The sequence below is a fragment of the Perissodus microlepis genome, chromosome 11 (genome assembly GCF_051167445.1).
Source record: "Perissodus microlepis isolate ML-2025 ecotype Zambia chromosome 11, ASM5116744v1, whole genome shotgun sequence".
Lineage (NCBI taxonomy): Eukaryota > Metazoa > Chordata > Actinopteri > Cichliformes > Cichlidae > Perissodus > Perissodus microlepis.
The window spans coordinates 22,513,278-22,538,231 of NC_140471.1; the positions used below are offsets into that span (position 1 = coordinate 22,513,278).

General features: G+C 40.3%; 2 protein-coding genes across 2 annotated transcripts; one reads left to right on the forward strand and one right to left on the reverse strand.

Moving 5' to 3' along the window:
- The first annotated feature begins 1,203 nt into the window (after positions 1 to 1,203).
- cyth2 (cytohesin 2) lies at positions 1,204 to 16,232 on the forward strand. Its single transcript, XM_084943259.1, has 12 exons — positions 1,204 to 1,409; positions 5,466 to 5,616; positions 6,721 to 6,787; positions 6,873 to 6,991; positions 7,074 to 7,154; positions 7,378 to 7,490; positions 8,194 to 8,342; positions 8,430 to 8,541; positions 9,529 to 9,605; positions 11,237 to 11,308; positions 11,385 to 11,539; positions 11,719 to 16,232. Exons 1-12 carry the CDS (start codon positions 1,343 to 1,345, stop codon positions 11,804 to 11,806), a joined length of 1,251 nt encoding a protein of 416 aa, XP_084799385.1. The 5' UTR covers positions 1,204 to 1,342; the 3' UTR covers positions 11,807 to 16,232.
- Positions 16,233 to 16,508: 276 nt separating this feature from the next.
- Positions 16,509 to 24,254, reverse strand: LOC146377802 (neuronal pentraxin-2). The gene is made up of 6 exons (XM_084943258.1): positions 23,938 to 24,254; positions 21,070 to 21,984; positions 19,865 to 20,324; positions 19,522 to 19,775; positions 17,975 to 18,154; positions 16,509 to 17,667 (listed from the first exon to the last, which is right to left on the reverse strand). Exons 2-6 carry the CDS (start codon positions 21,748 to 21,750, stop codon positions 17,458 to 17,460), a joined length of 1,785 nt encoding a protein of 594 aa, XP_084799384.1. The 5' UTR covers positions 21,751 to 21,984; positions 23,938 to 24,254; the 3' UTR covers positions 16,509 to 17,457.
- Positions 24,255 to 24,954: the final 700 nt, after the last annotated feature.

Genomic DNA, 24,954 nt, shown 5'->3' on the forward strand with positions numbered 1-24,954 from the left:
CTGCAGAAAATGGAGTAAAACTCTTTTGCTTACCAGGATCTTATTTTTTTGCTTTTTTTTTATTTTGTATTCCTTTGAGCGCACAATGCAGCTATTCTACCACAGCTTCACTGTGCTTACACAGCTACAGAATGTGAGTACAACATTTTGGGTCTAGGCTTGTAATATTACCAAATAGATGAGTCTCTATACACTTTGAATGGAGTTTTTGCCAAAATGTTTACCCTTGATGTTTAAGAGACTAGTTATGACCATTTACCTTCCTAAACATTTTGTTGTCTATGGCCATAGCTGGGACCATGGTGTTAAAGACCAATTCCTATATGACCATGATGGGGTATTACCCTTCAGTTGCTAATGCCATAAAGATGTCTGTAGTGGACTGCCTGTAATGAAATTGTAATTACTACTAAAACAATGAAAATATATACATTGTACAGTTAATAGTTATATATGGTTTTCAATAAATGTAACTTCATAAGTTTGTTTGGAGCAAATTAATGCCTTATTTTGTCTTTAGTCACTAAAATGCCACCACATTTTTATAATAGAATTAAACCATTTGGTTTGGAAAACAGGAAGCTTTTTTCACGTATCTAAATGGCTTTTTTATCTTTTACCCTTCCAGCAACGCATTCATAATAAAATTGATCTGTAACTGTCGATCCTTTTTTCCCTCTTAAAAGTGTTATATATACACTCACCAGCCACTTATTAGGTATGCCATGCTTGTACTGAGTTGGACCCCCTTTTACTTCAGAGTTGATTAAATTCTGCATGGCACAGATGCAGCAAGGTGCAGGGAACATTTCTGAACGATTTTGGTTCATATTGAGTTAGAGAAGCAAAGCTGAGATGGCTTGGATATTGGTAGAGGAGAGACAGTGGATATATCGGACAAAGGATTTTGAATTTGGAGCTGCCAGGCAAGAGGAAAAGAGGAAGACTAGAGAGATTCATTAATGTAGTGAAGAAGGATGCAGAGGGTTGGAGTGACAGAGGAGGATGCTAGAGGTAGGTGAAGAGAAAGAAAGCAGCTGAAAGAAGCAGAAGACTTATTCTAGAAATAAATCGGTGAAATTATTTGTAGGTTAGCTTCCAACCAGTAGGGTTTGTTGTGCTTTAATGCCAATTTAATCATTTAAAACTAGCTTTAAATGCGATGCATCTTATTTTGAAAAACAGCTGACCGGAAGATTACCTCTTTAAATGTCAGACACTACTTCCGGTGTCGCCACCTCCTTTGTCTCCGGCCCAAAATTTCGACACCAGTGGTTGTCTTTTTTTTCTCCCGTTTAGTTTTGAGGATATATTTATATATATCCCTATTTTTTGACATTGAATGACATTCGATTCTGAACTATTTATGCCTAAAAGTAAAGCGCCAAAAATGGATGACCTGGACTACAGTAAGTAGCTATTCGCACAGGGTATCTATCGCTAGCCAACTGTGGCTAACAGTCTAGCTTTAGTTTATTAGCGCAGGTGAGAACTCAAGAACTCATTTAGCATTTAAATGGAAATAAAATACCACGGAAAAGGGGTGAGAATATTTTGTAGAGGTATGGGTGTACATGTTTACAATATTACAGTTTAAACTAGCTTAGGAAATGCATTATCTTTGCATGAGGCCATTTAAACATTGGTCGTTTCGGTGAGTGGTAAAAGCTAACTTTTTAGCTAACCACGGTGGATTGATTTATAAAACCCTAACTAGCTTTTAGGCTACACAAAGGCTCGAAATAATGACGTACTTCGTTGAAAACACCAACTTCTTTAGGTAGTTAGTGTAGTGGATGCTGTTGTGTGGATCACGGCTTTGATCCAGGCTGTGGGCGTGGTGGTGGTGCACAGCAGCTGCTTGCTTTGCAGAGTAAACACTGCTGCTTTGACCTCTAGGTCAACGTTTTCTGCAGTAAACCCTGCTCAGATAAATGCTGTTATCCTAATAATATTATTTTTAATGGAGTTTTCAGAGGTATTGATTTAGTCCGAAGCTGTAGATTGTGGTACTGCTTTTATGTTTATGTCATATAGCAGGTGATTAAATTGATGTTTTCACTTTAATATAATGTCTTGCACAGTGATAAAATACAGTTAAGAAAACCTCAGACATTATCCCTCTAAAAGTCATAAATTTAAGTGACTTCATCTCTAAAATATGCATATATGCAATATACATGTACGTATGTTTAATAGCACTATCTGTTTCATTAGCACTGACTTTATTTTGAATATCTACAGTGTTGTGAAAAAGTCACAAGAACCCCTTAATTTTTTTTAAAGCCACTTAACCCTGATACATAAATCTTTCAAGCATAAAAGTCATCTAACATAAGGCATGAACTAGTGTTACCTACACATAACATAACAAATTACTCAGAAAATAGCCAATTTTAATTTAGCAAAAACACATTATTCTTTAATTTCTTTAGTTCAATTAGTTGATCCATCTACTGTTCACTCAAGCCTGGTCTGAGTGGAAGGATGGCTGTCAAGAAGCCATTCTTAAGGAAGGGAAATGGACAGAAAAGGCTGAGGCATAAGAATAGTTATTCTTCCAGTATAGGAAGAATATTTATAGCATACATATATACAAGAACTGGACTAAAAATAAATGACAACAGGTCTTATGGAGTAATGAATCCAAATTAGAAATTTTTGATTTAAATCATTAATATGTACAGAGGTAGTCAGGAGAAAGGCACAACAGTGAGTGTCTACAGCTGTACATCTGTAAAACCAGATGGAGACTTTGTTATGGTTTGTCACTGCATTTCAGTAGGTAGTGTTCGGGATCTTATCAAAACTGATGAAATTGTGATTGTGGAAAAGTATCAGATTTTGATCCATCGTACAATAATATCTGGAAAATTACCAGTACCATCTGGCAACAGCTTGATTGTTCGACATTACAATGATCCCGAACACACTGTCAGTGTAATAAGAGCAAACCTGGATAGAAAACAAAACATAGCAGGACACTCAGTCATGGATTGGCCTCTCAAGAGTCCCAACCTCCTTCATTAATGAAGCGGAGAATGTAACAAAAGGCAGCCAACATCCAAGAAGAGCTGTAAGCGTCCTTCAAGAAGGCTGGAGAATTACTCCCGAAGACCACTTAAAGAAATGAAAAGAAAGCTGCCTAACAGTTCAGGCTGGTTTGAAGAATAAAGGTGGTTGTAACAAATAACCACTTTCAAGCCTGTGAGAATTGTACAAACTCCCTTTGACGTGCATACTTTATTTCAATTTATGTTTTCACATGTTTCAGTAAATCTATTTCTCAATCTACTGACAAATTGAAGGGTGACTCAAGGCTTTTTACACAGTACTTTATGTCTGAACTGGGTGCAAAAAGACTGCTTATCGGAAGGTTATCATGTTCAGTTTTATGTGAAACTGTTTTATCACTATCATGTCTTAACTTTATTTTCATTTTGGAGCCTGTAATTTGTTGTGCTGTTAAGTTGTAATCATTTTATGGAGGTTTATAAAATATTTAACACTGCCTATGAAAACAGCTTCAGCAAACACTGAAGATTATTGGCTTCATAACATTTTAATTTATTGCAGGAATGTTGTTATTTAGTTGGCCCTTATTGAAATGAGTTAGTTGTATAAACAGACTTATAGTTTAACGTAACTGTGGCATTCGGAAACTAGACCTGCATTATTAGTAAGTCACTTTTTGTCCATGTTTTTGTCCAGCCATTGAAAGATTATGGTTTTGGCAAATGGTTTTAAACCTTGAAGACAACAACTGGGCACCCATGCTCACTATTGAGGTTTTCGGCTGTCACCAGGATTGGGAATTAAATATATATACAAATATCTATATATGTTATTTTTTAAATGTAAGATAGGCAGGACAGCAAAATGCACAGACTTCGGTTATGTCAAACAACACGGACTTATTGCCACGAGTATAAGCGAAGCAGTCATATTTCCTGGGAAGTTGTGCTTCAGTGGGAATTCTACACCGTAATCTATGGCGTAACCGTGAACCCCTCTGAACGCTGCATTATAACCCAACTTGCACCTCCCTAGAAATGTAACTACATGTCGGGTCAGAGCAGCGTGGAGTGCTCGCTATTGGGCTGGTTTGCGCTGTGGATTTGTCATGTGCATTTCCACATACTTTTTTGCGGCAGTTTTTGATTTAATCAGTGAGAGAATAACCATCATCACCTCAATATATGAAGAGTAATAATGGCATCAATATAAGGACTCACAAATGTCAGCAAATTTCTTAATGGGCAAGAGAAGAGGTGAGATAAAATAGAGGGGTAGATATGATTGCCTCTGGGGGAAAAAACTGACCACAACAATAAGCAGAGACCCAAAAAACTCCCAGCATTTTAATTGTTTCTATCGGCTGGCGCTGCATGTAAAACACTGGAACACGATCACATGGTAATTAATGCATACGTACCACAGACAAGGATGCTGGCAATAATATCGACCACTTACGTAGGTCACTTTGTCGGCTTTGCAAAGATTCCCCGCAGAAGTCTAAGTCTGGCCGTATGTGCTAATGTAGTTTAAGTCCGTATATTATCCAGGTGTTAATATTTAACACATTTTATATGCAGTGGAAATAAATTATACTTCTTCATAATGCAGAAGTCAAGTCTTGATTCCTGGTCTAGCTTTAGAGGTTTGATTCTGGCCACATCCTGAATTTTTAAAGTGAGTATTAAAGCGAGATGGTCATTCAGTGTGATGCTTACTTCTTGTGGATTTATACAGTTTTTATTTCACTCAAATAAAGAATGGCACTTCCCGCAAAGGGTTTTGCTTTTCTTAAGTAGCCATTTTTAAAAACTGCAGAGAAACGTACTTCAGCTAAAAATAAATCTTTTTGTTTAAAAAATGGCCAGAATAACAGGAAAATGCATGAACTTCTAAGTTTGTCTAAATTATAGGCAGTGCAGTGGTGCTTATGTTTGTAGTCGCCCCTTTTGCATAATGGAAAACCCTGTTTGTATATCACAGTGTATTGCTATGAACAGAGTATAGATAGGAGTACTACTGAAAATAATTTAAAGTGACCACACCAAATGTACAAAAGTACATTCACTTTTTAGTGGCAGCCAAAATCTCAGAGGAGTCAGCTCATCACCCTGAAAATTGTGTAATTACATAGGTTGATGCCCCAATTAATATCCAAGACTATTTTTGTAATTTTTCTCTTTAATTAACCAAGCTTTTAACTAATCAGTGCTTTACCAGGGACAGGCTTGGAGCAGTTTCTCTGTCATAGTGTAAGAAGCATTTAGAGATTTAATTCTAATTTAATCTGCTTTATTTTAGGAGTCAGTCAACGGAGCAGTGTTAATGCTGTCGTACAGCATATTTATGCCACTGTTGGAGACAGCGTTTGATTGGGATTGTTCGGGCACAGTTACCACCTTCTATATATGGAGCAGTAGCTGACTCATTCTTCTTCTTTTCCCTTACAGTCCCAGTAGACCTGAGCCCAGAGGAGCGTTCTGAGCTGGAGGACATCCGTAGGAGGAAGGGCGTCCTGCTGCAGGAGATCCAGAGGCTCAGAGAGGAGTTACGAGAGGCAATTTTAGAGGTAGAGGGACTGGAGACAAGCACAGAGGGCAGGTAATAAGAAAACCCACATCAGTTACTCTAAAAAACAAAACAAAGAGGAAGTGATATAAAATAATAATACAATAGAAAATGCTTTTGGAGTAATAAATCACTTCTGTTGTATATATGCTTAAATGAGAAATTTCATTTTCTGTGACGCATACTGTTAAAACCGTGGAAGCTTATATTAAACATGGCCTAAATTTCTGACTATGAGCAAAGCAGTTCCACTCACCTGCTGTCAAACCAGATGGTGGAGGAGCTAAAAGGTTGCACCATGTCCCAGTTTAACCCCTAACCCTAAACTGAATATGTGTCTTTTGTCCTGTCTCCCCCTTCTCACCCACAACTGGTTGTAGCTGATGGCTGCTCCTTTCTAGTCCTGGTTCTGCCAGAGGATTTTTCCTGTTAAAAGGGAGTTTTCCTTCCCCCTGTTGACAAGTGCTTGCTCACAGGGGTTGTTGTGACTGATGAGGTTTTCTCATTATAGAGTTTTTACCTTACCTTAAGTTAGCCTTAAACAGCTTAAGGATAATGTTGTTTTGGTTTGGACTCTATAAATAAAAATGAATTTAGCTTATTTATGCTGTTGGGATATGTGATTATTGGCCTTTGAAAACAATTCTACCAATTCTTGGCAAATTAAGAACAAAAAAGGCATTTTTACTTACACATTAAAAAGGATGTTAGTCTTTTTATAAAACAAAATATCTCAGATTCACGGGGTTAAGATAATTATGCATTGTTTTGAACTGTGACTCCTGCAAAGCTACTCGTGTAGAATCCAAGAATAAAAACAGGGAGCTGAAAATATGTATGTGTCCACTCTGCCTGGGGTAATATTCTTTAATAGTAATTCTGTTTTAGTGAATAAATGGAGTAATTGTTTCCCTTTTAATTTTCTACACATAGCTTTTCTAGGTGAATGTCAAGATTTTGCATTGATGTAAACCTCATGTTCTTGGTGTATTGAAGAGGAATGTTGGTGTTTATAAGTTAAACAGTCTTGGTACTTGGTGATAGCTTTCATGGAGGTTTGTCAGGATCCATTTTTATCAGAAGCTTTGATTTGATCACAGAAGTTAATTATTGCCAACACATTTATCTTCTCTGCAGTAAAACTCTACAGAAAAGTAGGCATGTGGCAATGGGAAGGAAGAAATTCAACATGGATCCTAAAAAGGTAATACCTCAAATATTCAAACAGGTGCTGAACGTGTCTCCTCTAGATTCCTTGGATTGTGACTGACTCGTTCTTCTCTCTGCAGGGCATTGCATTTCTGGTGGAGAATGAGCTGCTCAGACACACTCCAGAGGACATTGCTCAGTTCTTATACAAAGGAGAGGGCCTCAACAAGACGGCTATAGGAGATTACCTCGGAGAAAGGTGCAAGGCGTTGACATTTCTTCTGTCCCTTATCTCTTGTTTTTTTAATCAGCCATGTATAACTGACCTCTATGATTTGCAGAGATGACTTCAACATCAAAGTCCTGCAGGCTTTCGTTGACCTCCATGAGTTTACTGATCTCAACCTCGTCCAGGCCCTCAGGTAATCTCTGTCTACTGTGGATTTTTTTGTGTGTTGTGGAAAAAAATAGCTTCAATTGTATCAGGCATCCTCTGGTGAGCAGCCTAGTCAACAGTGGAAAATCCCACTCTCGCTCTTACCTGAGGATGCAGATGGAAAAAGGTTATGAAACAGAGCGGCAGCGACTGTTTAGCACAGTTTTTTTCCCTCTGATTTGACCTAAACCTTGACCTGTTTTCTGCAGACAGTTCCTGTGGAGTTTCCGTTTGCCTGGTGAAGCTCAGAAGATCGACAGAATGATGGAAGCCTTTGCTCAGAGATACTGCCACTGCAACCCCGGTGTCTTCCAGAGCACTGGTAAAATAAACACACAGTCGCACTGCAGTTCAAGTAGAATAGGTGATACTGAAAGCTTGTCTTAAATCAATTGTTTAGTTATGGTGTGAGTGAACAATTGTTGTTTTTGAGTTCTTTGAATTCCTGTCAGTGCAGTTGAAACGGAAAGTAAAGTGAGGAGTGGCCTTCCAGAATATGTGCACTCATGCAAACAGTTTCTGTCTTACGAGAAATGACCTGATATGCCAGCCCACAGTCTTCACTGCTCATTCAGGCTACTTCACACCTAAATAAGCTATATGTATTTTTTGCAGTTACAAAGTGCTTTACATAAAATAATATAAGACAATAAAAATACAGAAAAATGTAACTTATAAAAAACTGAATAATACGTAAAACATGCTAAACTATTTACCGATGGAAACCCTTGGAGCAACCCTTTATGCTTTTTCCTGTAATGAGTGCTTTCTGTCATATTTCTGCCCTGCTTAAAGAACAGTGACTCGGTTTGCATCAGAAGTAAATGAGGCTGGTCGCCACCTATGCAACCACCCTTGGAAAAACCCAGGAACTATTTAAAATGTTGTCAAACCTCATCTTTATTGATATACACCGAGGTGTCAAAACTTGGTATTAAGAGGCTAATAGTTAAGAGCAATGGAGTAAGAAAAAACCCTACTCTGTAGATACCTTGAATGTAAACATATGTCTCTCCTGTTCACAGACACATGTTACGTGCTTTCTTTTGCCATAATTATGCTGAACACGAGCCTCCACAATCCCAACGTGAGAGACAAACCTGGAGTGGACCGCTTCATCTCGATGAACCGAGGGATCAATGAGGGGGGAGACCTACCAGAGGAGCTGCTCAGAGTACGATCAACCCAGCACTGCTTTTCTTTGTAGATGCAGAGAGATGTTTATTCTGTGTTCTTATGTTTCTCTTATTTGTTTCTTCAGAATCTCTATGAAAGCATTAAGAACGAGCCCTTCAAGATCCCAGAAGATGACGGCAATGACCTGACACACACCTTCTTCAACCCTGACAGAGAGGGCTGGCTTCTTAAGCTCGGTACGGTGTTTATGCTGTGATGGGGAGCACTGCTCTTCATCTCTATCTCTGTGTGCGTGTGTGCTTTTAAAATGTCAGGAGAAGGGTCATTATAGTTAACCAAAAACTAAAACTAGATGTAAATAAAATAAAAAATAAAACTGAGAAGAAAACAAAATGAAAACTATTTTGTGAACTTGCAAAAAAGACTAAATTAAATGAAAATATAGAGGAAATATCCTGAGTTATAGTATTTGCATGTTTATTAGATGTCTACAAGACTGTAAGTTAACTGCTTTTAAAAAGTTCTATTTTATTGTACTACCTGTACTTATGTTCCTAAATCTTACCTCTGGCATACAATATCCATCCTATAATACTTAAAAAGACTAAAACTAACACTGAAACTAATAAAGACTAAACTGGAAACTCAACAGAATTAAAAACAAAAACTAAACAAAATAAAATGAAAACTAATTACAAAAAAATAAACTACAGTAACTCTGGTCAGGAGTGTTATTAATACTGTATGCTACTGTACTCTCTGCTAAGGCTTTGTGCTGTGATAAACTTTTCTCTTTGCCTCCAATAATCAGTTCAGTGTTGTGGCATAAAAAAAATTGCCATAGCATGATGGTGAAAAAGAAGACTCACTTTCTTGTGTTATGGCAGCCTTAAAATCTGATTGTTTTCTTTTGCATGGCGGGGCTTGTCATCTGTGTGTCACTAATATGATCTCCTTTTCTTCCTCCTCCTCTGTCTCTGTTTTGTCTTCTGTCTTCCTCCAAATCCTCCCTTTCCTTTTTTTCCCCTCTCCTTCTTCACTGCGATTTCCATCCTCTACTGCCGCTGCTTGTTTTCTCAGGAGGTATGTACTGACAGAGTTATTCAAAAAGTTGTAGACATCGATTAGCCACGTAGATTTCTGTAGATTGTAGAAGTAATACACACAGAGCTAGTTTTCCTCTCTTGCCATTCATCATCATCATCAATGTTTTTGTGTTTCAGGGGGAAGGGTGAAAACCTGGAAACGTCGATGGTTCATTCTCACAGATAACTGCCTTTATTACTTTGAATATACTACAGTAAGTCTCTCTGTCTTCATTCAGTGTCTCAGTGGATGTAAACTCTGCAAACACGCCTGGGTTTCCGGTGTTTTATAGTCTGGGTAGTATTGACTGGTCATGCTGGAACCATAGATAATATAAAAGATGGATCTATCCTCCATGACATCACTCATTGGTTTTTAAATTCTGATTCAGCCTCCAGCTGGACTTTTTTGACCTTACCATCTTGTTCTGTTTGGATCTAACTGTTCAATGGCTAACGAGCGATTACCCAGCAATCCTCGGAAAAATCCTCCTGCCTTTGGGTGTTTTCACACCTTTACTGTTTAGTCCATTAAAATCGTTCACTGTTTTACTGTGTCTGAACCGAAACAGCTGCACCCTTTACAGGAGGTAATCTTTGTCCAGTTCTAAACAAGCTCATGATTTGTGCTCGATCTGATCCAACTGTGGTGTATGCAAGCTTGAGCTAAACACATTCCTCTAGCCAGGTATGCTTTGCATTCTGGGCATTACAGACGTGCAGAGTAAATGAAACTGTGACAACTAGAACTCAACACCTACTACTTGTGTTTACTTTTGTTGCTCCTACTCCAGTTACATTTGGTTTGTAGTGACACGTTTTGATTTGTTTTCTGTTTGAGGCTACGTCCACATCGTTTTCTCTCCGTTTCGGCCTCCCGTCCACACTGAGACTGAGAAAACGCCGTTTTCAAATCTATCCGAGCTAGTGTGGACGTAGCCTGAGATGAAAGCAAACCCCTGGTAGATTAAAGTCGGAGGTTACAAATTCATCAGCTGATCCGGTTGAGAGTAAACAAACTAGAAGTGTGAAAACATCCTTAGAATGAACAAAATTTACAAAACGGACTTGAGGTTTTATTCATTATGACCCTAAATGAGTGACTAAGCCCATAAAGTCACTTGGAAGATTTTTACTGAAGTCACAGAGCATTTAAATTCTTTACTAAGGTTTCTCATCATATGTCATGCACACATTGCTCATGTGCTGTCTCTGATATTAGACATGACAGTGGCTGGCAGTGATTCCCGGAGGTTGCTGGGTCTCGCTGGGTGAAATCCGTTGCGTTACTTGAACTCTTGCAATCATTTTTCCAGTGACTGCAATCGACTTCCAACAACCGATCAGAAAACAGTCAATTTTTTTCCTCACGACCGGTGAGGGTCATGGATCCTTTTCTAGACCTGTGTGACTTGTTTAAAATAAAATGAGAGATAGATGTAACCGGTTGTCTTGACTTGGATTTCCATTCGCTACCCCAGAAACTCAAATAATAATAATCACTGTGAGAAGCTAACTTCTCAGACTAATGGCTTCGAGATTGCAGTGAATGTGACGCACTTGTTTTAGTGAGGCAAAAAGGATTTTGTGATCTGTTGATTTTTGAAAACTGCAAGACTTAAAAATATATTTGTGAGTGAAGGAAGAGCGTGTTGCTTTGCTTGAAGCTTGCTGAGCCACAAAGTTAAAAAGTAGTACAGAAATAAAGATGTACGAATGCTACTCTAAGAAAAAAAAGACACATGGGTCAATTTAAAGTGTTTTTTGTCATATTGATTCAAATCATCATAAAACACAAAATAATACCCACAAATATTTATTAACTCATGTTTTTTTTTATTTACAGGATAAAGAGCCACGAGGTATCATTCCCTTGGAAAACCTTAGCATTCGGGAAGTAGAAGACCCAAGGAAACCTGTAAGTGGCTGTTTTTGCTAAACAGTGTGATGAACAGTATTTTGCTTGAAACTTTCAAATAATTTTTTTCTAACAGAACTGCTTTGAGCTGTACATCCCCAACAACCGTGGTCAGCTGATTAAGGCGTGTAAGACGGAGGCTGATGGGCGAGTAGTGGAAGGAAACCACATGGTGTACCGCATCTCTGCTCCCACACCTGAGGAGAAGGACGAGTGGATCCACAGCATCAAGTATGTAAATGAAAAATGTCAAAGAAAATGCGGTTAGTGATGGAACAGCAGGAAATTCTGACCAAAAACTTCATATTCTCCTGTTTGGGAGAATTTATTTCCTTTTTAGTACTTTCTGTTGGGTAAAAGTTAAAAGGTAATATGTATCTTCTATCACTGTTTATTTTTCATCTCCTCAGATCTGCCGTTAGTGTGGATCCCTTCTACGAGATGCTTGCTGCCAGGAAGAAACGTATATCACTTAAGAAGAAAGAGGAGCAGCCATAGATCACGCCCTTCGCTCTCTCCCTGTCTTCCTCAGCTCCTTCATCCCTGCTCCTTACAACTCGTTCATAAGTTTTGATAACCCCTCCTTCCTTATCCCTAATAGTCGTCTCTTCCTTTTCTGAGGACTCTTCCTTGCTGCCCTATCTGCCAGACTTTTGAAAAGCCACATTCAGAGTGAGAAACTCACCCTGTGTGGCTGCCTCTTATCTTGGTTCTTACACTACTGCTGTTACACACTACAGGCGTGTGTTAGACCATATTCACACCAGTGCTGATCTTCTCTAAAACAACTTTTTTGGCCTTTAAGCCACACTCATTATACTTGGTAATGAGGGACCTGGAAAAGCTAAGATTAGCTAAGTCTGCACCTCACAGGAACTAAAAGGTTCCTTTATGCTGCTGGTTGTCTGCGTTACTAAACATCTGCGAACATTTGGGACGTTTGATGTTTTCAGTGGAACTACTCACACAAAGTCTTGGAATCCGGCACTTTTCTCATGTGAATTTGAGCTTTAGGGTTTAAATTCAGTAAGTAACAAATAATGACTCACTGCTTTGTGACTGGCTTGAACTTTCAGACAGTAAGGCCGGATTTAGACTTCTGCAGGGAATCTAGGTAGAGCCTACGGCATAACCCACGTAAGCAGCTGACGTTGTTAGCGGCATTTACGCTTCCGTAACATGTGGCTGTGTCCCAGTGTTTTATATGCTGCTGGGTCCCCACTCTTTGCTGCCATCAGTCTTTTTGTTTTTATTAGGGGTAAACATATTTGTCCTTGTAGCTTTTCCACTTCAATGTACATTCCCTCATGCCCATGTCGATAGTTTCAGTAATTTCTTATTACTACATCGACCCAATGTGTAGTTACATTTGTAGGGAGGTCCACGTCAGGTTACGCTGTAGGGTTACACATGGGTTTGCAGTAAGGGCGTAGCTACAGCGCAGATTTCCCACTGAAGCATAAATCCCCAGTATCACCACCAGTATCATTAAGCAGAGATCTTTTTGGGGGAGGGGGGTATAATAATGCTCGCGCGACTTGATTTAGGCCTTGATTTTCTGTCTTGATCTCTGCTGATCTTGTCCACTTTTGTGAGTCTTGCAGTTGCATTTCATCACACAGACCCCCTACAAATAGCAGCGAGTTGTTCAGCATAAACACTCTAGGCTGACTTGAGCCCCTGCCTATGCCTGTTGGAAATTTTTCTTTTTTTGGCACATGTAGTGGATTTTTGGGAGGTGATATGAAGATGCAGGTGTGGATCCAAAACCAATGAAACAAACATCTGTCAGAGATTCATCTGCATTAGTGTGAATGTGGTCTTTTTCAGGTTAGAAGTCCTCTGAACCTAAACGAGACATTGCCTTTCTTGATTGTGCATACCCGACACCAGGGGTGGGCAACGCCAGGCCACGAGGGCCGGTGTCCCTGCAGGTTTTAGATGTGTCCTTGAACCAACACAGCTGATTTAAATGGCTAAATTAGCTCCTCAACATGTCCTGAAGTTCTCCAGAGGCCTGGTAACGAACTAATCATGTGATTCAGGTGTGTTGACCCAAAGTGAGATCTAAAACCTACAGGACACCGGCCCTCGAGGCCTGGAATTGCCCACCCCTGCCCTAGACAAAATGTGAATTCACGACACAAACACTAATACGTCTAACGTTGAGTTAGTGGAGTGAGGATGGAAACAAGTGATTTCAGATGACTAACTTGTTCTCATTGCTTCCTGTAGTACTTAACAGTTTTACATTACTACTCGTCCACATTTGGGTACTGTAGACACGTCATTACTGTACATTAGCACAATATTTATATTTCCAGGTTACTGTTGATCATGAAGTACGGTCAAGTTGAGACGAACATAAGCAGACAGCTGCGCGGTTAAGCTCACTTAGACAATATATAAATGTTCTTTAGCATGTTTCTCTAACATGTTTGAGCAATAGCAGAGTAGAAAATCATAGTACCAGTTTGGAGGCTTGTTAACAAATCCTTTATACCACTGACACTGAGCAGTTAGCATCATGTTCTCGCAGATGTAACGTTATAGCATGCCACACATCATTTTCAACACTACAAGACGAACATGTCTGACGTCAAACTGTTAGTCGGGTCTGTCCGCTATAGTGAGTTTTAAGGAATCACAAAGGCAGCTCATTACAATGTACACTTTTTGTAAATAGATGTTAGCATATTTGTTTACTATGCGCATAGAAATGATTTAATTTATTCTTTTGTTTTTTGTATGAGCTACTGTTTTACTGCATGTCGATAAACTGAGGCGTCGGTCGTAGGTCTGATGCGTCACTGATCATGCTAGTGCACTGGTTTGAGAAGTGTTAGTGTTTCCTGTTGACTTGGAGAAGATTTAAAATGGAAGATTGTTAATGCAAAAGTTTATGACCCCATTCAGTTGTACCTTCTTTTGAGAGAATGAAGTTTTGTAGTCTGATTTAACTGTAACCACACACTACATTATTTTATTTATTGCTGAGTAAATCAGACCCAGTAAAGCACAAGCAGAGATTCGGTCTTAGGCTTCGGTTGTTACACGATCGAGTCCAGATGAAGTGTGAAGGAGCCGTTTACAAACCGAAGCTACCGAAGACTACAGCGATTTAAAATGAAGAGAAACGAGACGAGAAACACTTCGAAATATCACATAGAAACATTTATATATAAAGAATAAGACTTTTAGATTGGTTTCCCGTCGTCGATCTTAATCTAGTAGTTTAAAGAATTGGCGCTTTAGATGGTAGAGAATATGTTTGTTAACTGCACTTTATCGATGTTAGCATTTTGGAAAACAGTACTCTAAAGCAGGGGTGTCAAACTCCAGTCCTCCAGATGTTTTGAAACTTTTACATGTATCCCTGTTGCAACACATCTGGAAAAAAATTAGTAGGTCATTAGCAAGACTATAAATTGACTGCATGCTGAAGTGGCAACCCCTAACCCTTCCTCAAGTAAATTAAAATAAATGTTAAGTGTTTGGGGAAAAATGTACTTCTAAAAGTACTTTTATTGTACCATGTTCATTCACTCATGAGCTGCTGTAACATGAATCACAAGGCTGAACTGCCACCTTAGCATGCAGTCAACTTCTATAGTCTTGCTAATGACCTACTAATTTTATTCAGGTATGTTGCAGCAGGGATGCATGCAAACGTTTCAGGACACCGGCCCTCGAGGACTGGAGTTTGACACCCCTGCTCTAAAGGAGTGTCTGCACAGGAAGCAATTCAGAGATTATAGAAAGTGAACGACATTCAGCGATTTCAAGGGTGTTTAAAAACAAACAAACAACAAAAATTAAAAAAAAAAAACAGGTGAAGCAAAGCAGATGGATCCAGAGGAAAAACCTTTCTTTCCTGAACTGAACTGAAGCTGCCAGTGAGAGCGCAGGATACTGGTGATTGACATAGAGGGTTACTCAGGATTGGGGCCACATTTCCAGTGATGTGAATGCTGTACCGGTCTGCTGTGGAGAGAGGGCTGATTGTAAAGTGAAGGTGTCTCGGGATACGCTGGGGAGTTATCTCTTTACGCTAGCTGAGGAACGCCTCGTGTTCTCCTCGATCAGCTGAAGGTGGTGATTGGGGAGAGGGAGGGATGTTTGGGTGTCTCTGCTACAACGTCTGAAACTTGGACCTGAGATAAATCGGTGGTTGGGTTACTCAGGCAACCAAATCCCAGAGTGACCCGAAATGTTCACTGGTCGGCTTCGAAGAGGTGCGACAAGCATATCGTTCCCTGTTTTTACTGCGAGGTTGAATGTCAGTCACCGCTATCCTGCAGCGTTGAAAGAGTCATCTGGGATCCGCCCACTTTGCATCATCAGCGTGTTTGGTTATTTTTTATTTTTCATAGTCGGGTGAAGTCGTTGAATGTCACTAACTTTCTGTGGTTTATGATCGCCACGTCGCTGCGAATCGCTTCCTGCGTAGACGCAGCTTAATAGGCTGAAGTGTGAACTGTGTCGATACATCACCTCATCAGTTCCAGCTGTAGCAGCAGATGTTGATCATGTTGCTTTAAGCTGAACGGGGTCTTCCCTTTTATGATTCACCCTCCAGGGTGTCACTTTATCTTTCATGTTTGTGCTTCTTGTTCATCACAGAGACTCTCTGTAGGCCTTCACTTTCTGGGTATTCTTGAAATGCAAAGTTGCCAAAAAAATAATATTTTCATTCATATTGCAAGAATGAACACTAAAGTGAACTGAATGAAGCTGGACCACTGTTTCTGATTCCTTTCACCCCGGAGCCGCCACCTTCAAAAAACGTGTTTATTTTGTATTTATTTATTTTTGTTTACTGTGAGGTGAAGATGGATAGATCATCTGTAAATGTAGCAAAAAGGAAAACCGTGATACATTGGTGCCAGTAAACTACTGTGTAACAATAAAAGGTAAATGGAGACGAGCGGTTGTTGTGCTTTTTGTTTTTCTGAGATATTGATTGAGATTTAAATTTGTTTTAAAAGATATCTGCGCTAAATTTCATTTGAATTTTATTCATTTTTCTCTGATTTAACCTGGAAAAAGGACTACGCAACTATTTAATCTGAAATGATGACACACAACAAAGTAGCAAAACAAAAACATACATTTATACAAATATAAAATCATCACTGTTATTGCAAGTCAAACAGCGATAACGTGAGGTCTGCCAGACTTAGTGTTTCACATATCTTGGAAAAATGACAGTGATGGAGCGTGAACACTGATCAGAGCTATGCAAACTGCAGAGCACCATTTGGAGTCGCTGCATTAACAAATGAAAAATGAGACACATAAACTGTCACACTTTTATTTAAACACTTTTTCAATGACAAACACAATGGGAAAATTCTAACATTGCTAAAAAACAAATTACTGTACAATGATAAATATACAATCAAGGCCAGATTCACAAATTCACAGTGCAGCCGACATCAAAAGTTACAAACTATTTCAGTGAGAAATGGGATTTGCAATGAGAAGATATAAAAGTTTGGGTGAAACGGTATAATCAGCATTTTCAAAGAAGCCCTTTTATGGTACAAAACGGAGGCAAGAGTCCATGTATTAACTGTAAAACACTTCCTGTCTCACAGGATCTTCAGCATTTCTCTCAAAATCCAACATGGACCTATCTATGATACACAGATTCATAAAATTAGAAAAGATCAACACAAAGTTTAACCTGAAGTCTACATTTCTTTGGTGAAGTAGCTGTATGTTTCATGGAAACCTTTAAAAAGAGAATCCAGAGCAGGAAAAAAATTCTATGACTTTCATTCAAACTAACAACTTACAATTTGTCACCACAGCAGACCCCGTGTAAGGCCTGCAAAGATTAGCACACACCAACTTTATTTTGTCTTATTAACAATATGGCAATATGTCACATACAGCACTTGTCCGTTTAAATAAAATACTAACTCGTGGGTACAACAAATAATGGCCTACAGCCACAGAGTCCCTACACGTTACCTGTGAATAAAGATTTATCACCATTTTTCCTTTCATTGTTCATTTATTTATAGAAAATTCACTGATTGAGTTCAAATGGAAGGCATTGGCTCTGAGTGGTTATCTTAATCCTCCTTCAGTCCCCGTAGCTTCTCTTCATAAATGTTCTCAGACCATCAGGGTAACGACCTTCAGTGACAGGGGTCAAAGGGGTATCTGGCGACGCCTCCGTGAAGCTCCACCTCCGTGTCGGACCAGGCGATGATGTCACCTCTGAGGTGGCTGCCACATGAGGCCAGGCTGTAGATGTCGCTGGCGCTCAGGAGGTGTGACCACATGTGCAGGTCCGACATCTCGCCCACAAATGACTGAGTGGCATCAAAGCGCCCTCCGAGAGTGTCCTGAAGAGGAGACGCACGACAACGATCAATACCTGATTATTATCATCTTCATCGATCAGAGACACGTGATGAACATCTGATGTTTCTCACTAACATATAGAAGATTATGTGAAATCTCCTGTGTATAATATAACAGAGTCACTGATGAGGTCATGTTTTTATGAAGGTAAGTCTGCAGTATATTGGAGCCTCAACATGAGCACACATACAGGCATTTAATACTGGGAAGAGTCCTAAATGGCTCGGATATTAACTCTGGACATAATATTTGCCTCTATCTCTGGAGTAAAGCTCGCGTTGACTTTACCTGCTCCTGTCCCAGGATGAAGACCCCTCCAGCTTTAATGGGGTGCCAAGCTGAGAGATTCGCCCCAGATCCCCGCTTCACCCCGTCCTGGTAGGCCTCCCACTGTCCGTCCCGTGTGGTCCAAGTCACACACACATGGTGCCACTTCCCATCACTCAGAGACAGGGGCAGAGTCGCTGCCTGTGGAGGGGATGTGGAAAACGAATGTAAACATGTTCTAAGGATATATGATTTCAATTCAGAAACACTTTGTTAACAGATAATAACAATTACTTTTAACTTCCTCCACACCAGGGTAAAAAAAAATTAGCATGTCACTGCCCCCTTGTGGTTGGGTTTGGTCATAAGCGTGTTGTGTCAAGAGGAGAGTTCAGCAGACTGGGTGTGCCATTTTTAATTTTCATTAACATTTTAAATTCAGTTTAAAACGTTTTCAATCTCCTCTGGTTTGTTTGTTTGTTTTTCTCTAATGCCCAGTGCATGCAGAGCCACTGCTGAAGACCGAAGAGCAAAATCCAGGCCTGAAAAATGAAGCCAGCAGTGAAGTGCCAAAAACTGCAGTTCTTCTGGTGGCCACTAGAGGCTGTCTTCAAAAGCAAGTCAAACTAAAAACAATGTTCACAGCCTAAAACTTTTTATTGTGTGTGTGAGCCAGCTGTGCAGTGGGTGATTGTATAAAACTCCTGGAGTTTTAGAGCTATGTATATATAGGTTCTTTGATTGACAGATTTGCAAACCAGGCAGCTTTAGCAGGTTCCTGCTTCGTGTTTGCTAAATGGAGTCACTGAACTGAAAAATACTGTTGACTTCTGTGTGGTACAATATGTCCAGTTTGTTTGTTTGTTGTTTTTTCAGTAAAACTCTGGTATTTCATTATCCCCGGATCCCCCAGTCTACATGTCGAGTTACCTCCAATGCATCCATCCCAGTGTGAGTGAATGTTAGGTGAAGTGCTTAGGCTTAGAAAAAAGCACGAGTACCAATGGCTGAATAGGGCTTGTATTAAGAAATTACTTTGAGTACTCAAATTAAGTAAAAAAGCACTACATGAGTACCTTATATGTATAAAGAAGTATAAATCAAGCATTAGTAGTTAATAAAAGTACATTTTTACAAATAACTTGACTTTGATCACCAAAGTTAATCTGATTTATTGGGTGACTTGTTCAGGTTTGATTGACAATGACTAAAAAAACCCAGCAAAGATATCAAATCAGGCAGATTTTGATTCAAATATTTCAGTTATGAATGCTTTCAATTCATTTTGATTAGTCTTTTTAAATATTACATTTGAAATATTTTAATTTTTAAGTATATATTAAGTATATTATTTTAAATTTTAGATTTTTATTATTTATAATATAATTCATTTATTAAATTTCATAATATTTTAGATTAACTGCTTTGATTTTTGGCATAGACTTTAACTATCCTAATAGCGGCCTTGTTTATTGTATTGTTCAAGTTGATCCACACATAAAAAAAAGAAGTTCTCTTAAAATGACAGACACAGACACAGAGGCGAGCTCGTGGTTCTTCTCGCTCACCTTATCATCGATCAGCAGCTCTATGGGATTGTTCCCCCACTCGATGAGCACCAGCTCGTTGGCCTGTCCAGGCGCAGAGTAAGAAAAAGGTGTCCCCAGTCCCGGTCCCACTCCTGCCTTTATCCAAAGACACAAAGTCAGAGCAAAGATCTCCTGCAGCAGCGTCCTCTTCACCCGCCCGTACATGTAGTTGGTCCTCATAGGGAAGCTGATCTGGAACGCATCAGGACTTTTTGATTTCTTCCTGCTGGAACCTGCTTAAAGAAACATAACAACATTCACCCGCTGACCAAACAATCAGACCTGAGCGTGGTTTAAAAAGCAGTTTTGCTGAACAGCGTACCGGAGAGGTGCAGCTGATTGAGCATCGTTTCCAGCTTATTTGAGTGGAAACCGGTCCGCGGCCCTGGTGCTCTGTATCCCGTGTGTGGAAGGTAACTGTGATTGTCTGCTTCGTTGTCGTGGTGATCACCACCGTCATCATCATCATGGTCCCCGTCTGCATCGTGATGGTCATCATTGTGGCCGTCATCGTGGTGTTCCGTGTGGCCGCCATCGCTGTCAACGTGACCGTTTCGATGTCCATCGTCATGGCGGTCGTCTTTGTGGTCACCGGGGTGTCCGTCATCATGGTGGTCATCGGCGTGATGCTCTCTGTCGTCTCTGTGGCTACTGTCATCATCGTGGTGGTCCGGGCCACCGTGGCCGTCAGTGTGATGGTGCAGTTGCTGCTCTAGTGCGTCGATCTTCCTCTGCAGCAACTCCTTCAGAGAGCTGGAGTATGTGATGGATGTGTTCCTCTTCTGCAGAGAGAGGTGGAAACACGCAGGTGAAGGCGCATTATTAAGGCACAATGTAACACCTCTGCTTTTTGTGTCTCGCTCAATCTTTATAAAAGACTGGTGTCTATTTATTCATTTCTTCTGCAGATATTTGTGTAATGTCAAACAAAGCAGCCAGTTGTGCTGCTGATCGGTCCCCCTCACACTCATTGTGCTACTCTGTGTCTGTTTCCCTTCCTCTCAGGTAATCTGGGCTTTAGTTGTGGTGCGTGCCCTGATCATGAGTCTGTCAAGAGAGATCACGATAATTACTGCCAATCTTAGACAGCTCCTGACACCTGTCTGTGATCACAACAGATGGAAAACACAGCACATAAGGGCAGGTACCCAAACAGACTTCAAAACACTCAAATATCCTCGAGGTCTTTAAATGTACCCGGTCAATCCACTGCCTCTCTGACGTCCACCCCTGAGCTTGTTGCTGGTCCTTGGAGCCCACTGAAGGACATTAGAGGGACTCTCTTGAGTGTGAGTGGCTTTATGCGATTAAGTTGCTCCTTTATCTAAAGTACTTAGTGGGTGTAACGCTTTAAGGCTTCCAGTGATGCAACAAATGTCCAAACAAAGGAAAATCACATGTGGGAACGTCACAAGCTTCCCTCTACCTCATCAGCTGAGTTATATCTACTTAAACAGCTTAGATACAGCCTTTCTTCCTCTCAACAGTTTAAAAAAGTTTTAAAAGTTCTGTCTCCCTCATGCTCACCTGCAGGTTGTCCAGCCTCTCCTTCAGCGCCTGTAGCATCCTCTCCATCTGCTCTGGCGATGATGCGACGTCCCCTGGTGTCACATGTTTATCCTTCCCGTGGTTGTTGCCACTGTGCCCTCCGTCAAATCGTTGCCCTCCCACCGAGGGGTAGTGTGGCGAGTCTGGTATGAGGTTGCTGTTTCCATGGTGACCCTGCTGGTTGCTATAGTGCCCATTGTCAGCATATGAGTGATGGCTGGCCACCCCAGCGTGATGCAAGTGTGAAGAGTCGTGGGGTGAAGCATCCCGTCCGAAGCCTTCGCACAGAGTGAGCTTGGCCGTGAGCTCCCGAATCGTCTCTCTTTGGTCCAGGATGATCTCCTTCTGCTGGACAAGGCTCTCCCTAAGGTGGAGGATGGTGGCTTTGGCCTCTTCGCTCACGCCCCACCAGCCAGCAGGAGGTGCACTTTGATGGCCTGGTCCGCTGGGCCCCGCTGCACCTACGCTTGGACCTGATGTAGGGAAGCAGGAAGGGTCTGCGTCCACGGGAATAGGGGTGCACACAAAGCGTGGGTGGGCTCCAAAGTCATAGTCAGACCCTGAGCTGGCACATGCCGGCCAGAGGAGTAATGAAAGTAAAGAAAAGACAAAGGGAGCAAGGAACAGCTGCACAGATGGCGAGTTCCTCATCATCTCCATCCAGAGTTTGTACAGACAAAGAAGCTTGGCTTTGCTTCAAAATGTGTGATGCCACCTGAAGTAAAGGTTGTGCTGACTTCTTTGCTGATGTGAAGGAGGCATCAGGGAGCAAAATAACAAATCTCCATCCCCAAAATATCAACTCAGCTGTGAGGAACTCAGTCACATGTGAGTGTGAGTTTGTTTTCTTATGGATTGGGGTCTCTCTTCTCCTCACTGAAGAATAGAAGAAACCTGCAAAACAAAACAAAGGATTTTAGTTAACGCTCTTTTAATAGAATCCATTGATTCTTTTATTGTAAAATGAAGCTAAAAGGTCCAGAAGAATCCTTATATATTAGTAATTGAGTTTTAGGACATTGTCAGATTTAGATAAAAGTGTCTCTTTTTAGCTTTTTGTTCTTCTTGTGTCAGCTTCCTTTAACAAACAAAGGAACAATGAGTTTACACAAAGGTTCTTCTCAGCAGGATGTGGTGAAGGTTAAACACCTCAGCCTGACATTTGTGCCCCCACTTAGCTTTAGTGTGTCTGGGCAGCAACCTTCATGGCAGAGGCATGTGCCAAAACTACCAGAACCTGTCCAAACAAAGATTAGTTCAAGCCAGAGTTACAGCATGACCACGCTGAGACCTGACCCCTCCCACCAGTGCTAATACGGATGTTTTTAGATGAATTTGGATGGAGCTACAGAGGACCAGCGGTGAAGCAGGAGCACATTTTTAATATTAATCGAAATCTTCGTGGCTGCATTTTTTATTTTCCTTCATGATCTGTATCATAAAGGGAAGCTGACCTCTCTGTAGCTCTAACGTGTCCTTCATTATACGGGGTCGGCATTTTGAAATGGCACACACGTGATGTGACAGCTAAACCTCTATGACCACCTGTTGCTCGCAGTGACCAGCCTCTCCAATGACTGTGCGCTGATGGTTCACTGTATTTTATCAATAATGAAACAAAGTGAGTGTGTGTCTGATGGAGTCTAAGGTGATTAAATCTTCATTTTTAAATGGGTGTTTTCCAGCCTATAACCTTTCCACCTGACATCTTCTGCCTCTGTTTTTCCTGCTGCGATTTACATGGCTTAGAGGAGGGACAGATGGTCGAAGCGCAGAACCGTGTCACACCCAATCGCCGCCGTTTAGAGGTTATTACCACCCACAGGTCCCTCAATTAACCTAATTGAAAACAGTTGTTGTGCTAACTTAACCCGAGATAAGTGAGCTTGCACACCGGGGTCGTGCACCAACCAGCAACATATGGTTAAGTTGGATATTTAAGTCGTGTGATTAATCTCCAAAACTGACAACTGCTGTTTGACCTGTGATTAAAGAACAGCTCATTCTGCAAAATGAGCCGGTCTCAGTTTATACACGTTTTTTGTAGAAGCACATTAAATTATAATTATCCCAGTGCATTAAAAGATCAATGTCAGCATCGACATCGCTGCCGTTGAACTCTTATTTAATTTGTCAAGAGGTTTTAACCTGATACATAGAGTGCACACTTTGGCCACAAAATATGCAAAATATCCCCATTAAAAAGCAAGATTAAGCAATAATTATCCAAACAATTTATTAAGTGCCAGTTACAGAGAAATTTAATGTCAATTTTGATGCTTAAATTAACTATTATATGCTGAACAACTCGGATTGTTGCCAAAAACCTCAATAATTTTAATTATTCTGGTTCTTTGTTTGTGAATTATTCAGTTAAATGCACAAAAAAATAAAGAAAATCTGATTGGTTCACTTAACAGCGTGACATCACTGTTGTTTCTGATTGAACAGTTATTCTTTTTCTTTTTCTCACAGCTCACGAAAAAGCATCTGAGACCTTCCCCAGCAGGTCCAACATTTGACTTATTACCCAGACAATACTGTGCAATACTCTAGTAAACGAACATATTCATATTGCTTCTGACGGTTAAGTTTAGCGAAGCAGAGTTATAAGAAACTGAAAACAATAACAAATTAAAGTTGTGTACCCATCGTAGTGTTTTATCTTTTTAATCCAGATGATTCAAAGCCAGCACTCATTTTCATCTCTCTAGTATTAAATATAAATGCAGCTGCATCTATCACACTGCACTGAAATGCCTGACACATAAACAGCAAATATATATAATTCAAATATGTCCAATGGCACATACATGGCATTAGTTAAATGAACACAGGCGTTCTTACCTTAAAGCTTGTGCGTCCACGCTGTGAGTTAGTTAGTTCCTTCCTCACACACTGATCAGATTGAGGGGATTTACTCCAGAGTAGTGCTCAAGTCTTTCTATCCCTCCTTTATTGTCTCTACCTCCCTTTCCTCTCCTCCTCTCCTCCCCTTCTTCCTCTTTGTTGTATTTTTTCTTGGAAGGACACGCCTCTTTTCCTGTCAGTCTTTTTGGCATCTTTCTTTCTCCGCATTTCTTATCTTTAACCTCTGACTGATGCACATGATGAGACCGTAAACAAAAAAAGAAAGAAAATCACTGATCTCACATACACATCACACAAAGAATTAAAAAACAAAACAAAAAAAATCCAACCAGTGTATAAATTCTACCCGCCGGTACACAAATATTGGCCTCACCTCCTCCAGCACACGTCACGCAGCTCACCTAGATCTCAGCATGGGAGTAATTGGCTTGATTAATTCCTCGCCTGACTAAGAGGCAGAGAGGCAGAGGCAGGACGACAGATGGCTGCTTTAAGGTCAAAGACACTCACACGCAGACGATGAAACCAGAGTGCTGATTACAGGACAGACACCTACAGTAAACTTACACAAACAGGTTCAGACACAGAAGCATGTCTCGAGTTTGTGTTTAGTATCAAACACAAAAACAAGCAAAAATAAAACAACCATAAGAGCTTAGTTTTTATCTAAAATACTAGGGGGGAATAACACTATCTGTCTATCTATCTATCTATCTATCTATCTATCTATCTATCTATCTATCTATCTATAGTTGATGATAGCTTCATGGAGAAGCATTAAACCAAAACAAACCATACCCACATGTTCATCCTGTTTAGAATCCCCAACAAACCTGTTATTACAGACTTTATATTACATACACACACTGGACATTTATTAGGTACACCCCATTCAAATGCTTCTGTTCATTTGAATGTTGCGTTGACGCTGGGAGAAACATTTTGTCACTGATTCAACTTCTTTGGTCTCAGCTGACTGCAGTTTCGCCAACC

Coding starts and splice junctions, on each gene's coding strand:
- cyth2 (XM_084943259.1), top strand. CDS start 1,343: ATGACATTCGATTCTGAACTATTTATGCCTAAAAGTAAAGCGCCAAAA. Junction 9,606..11,236: donor ATTACTTTGAATATACTACA/GTAAGTCTCTCT, acceptor TTTTATTTACAG/GATAAAGAGCCACGAGGTAT. Junction 11,309..11,384: donor TAGAAGACCCAAGGAAACCT/GTAAGTGGCTGT, acceptor TTTTTCTAACAG/AACTGCTTTGAGCTGTACAT.
- LOC146377802 (XM_084943258.1), bottom strand. CDS start 21,750: ATGGAGATGATGAGGAACTCGCCATCTGTGCAGCTGTTCCTTGCTCCC. Junction 18,155..19,521: donor AGCTGCTGATCGATGATAAG/GTGAGCGAGAAG, acceptor TCCCCTCCACAG/GCAGCGACTCTGCCCCTGTC. Junction 17,668..17,974: donor TCATCCTGGGACAGGAGCAG/GTAAAGTCAACG, acceptor TCTCCTCTTCAG/GACACTCTCGGAGGGCGCTT.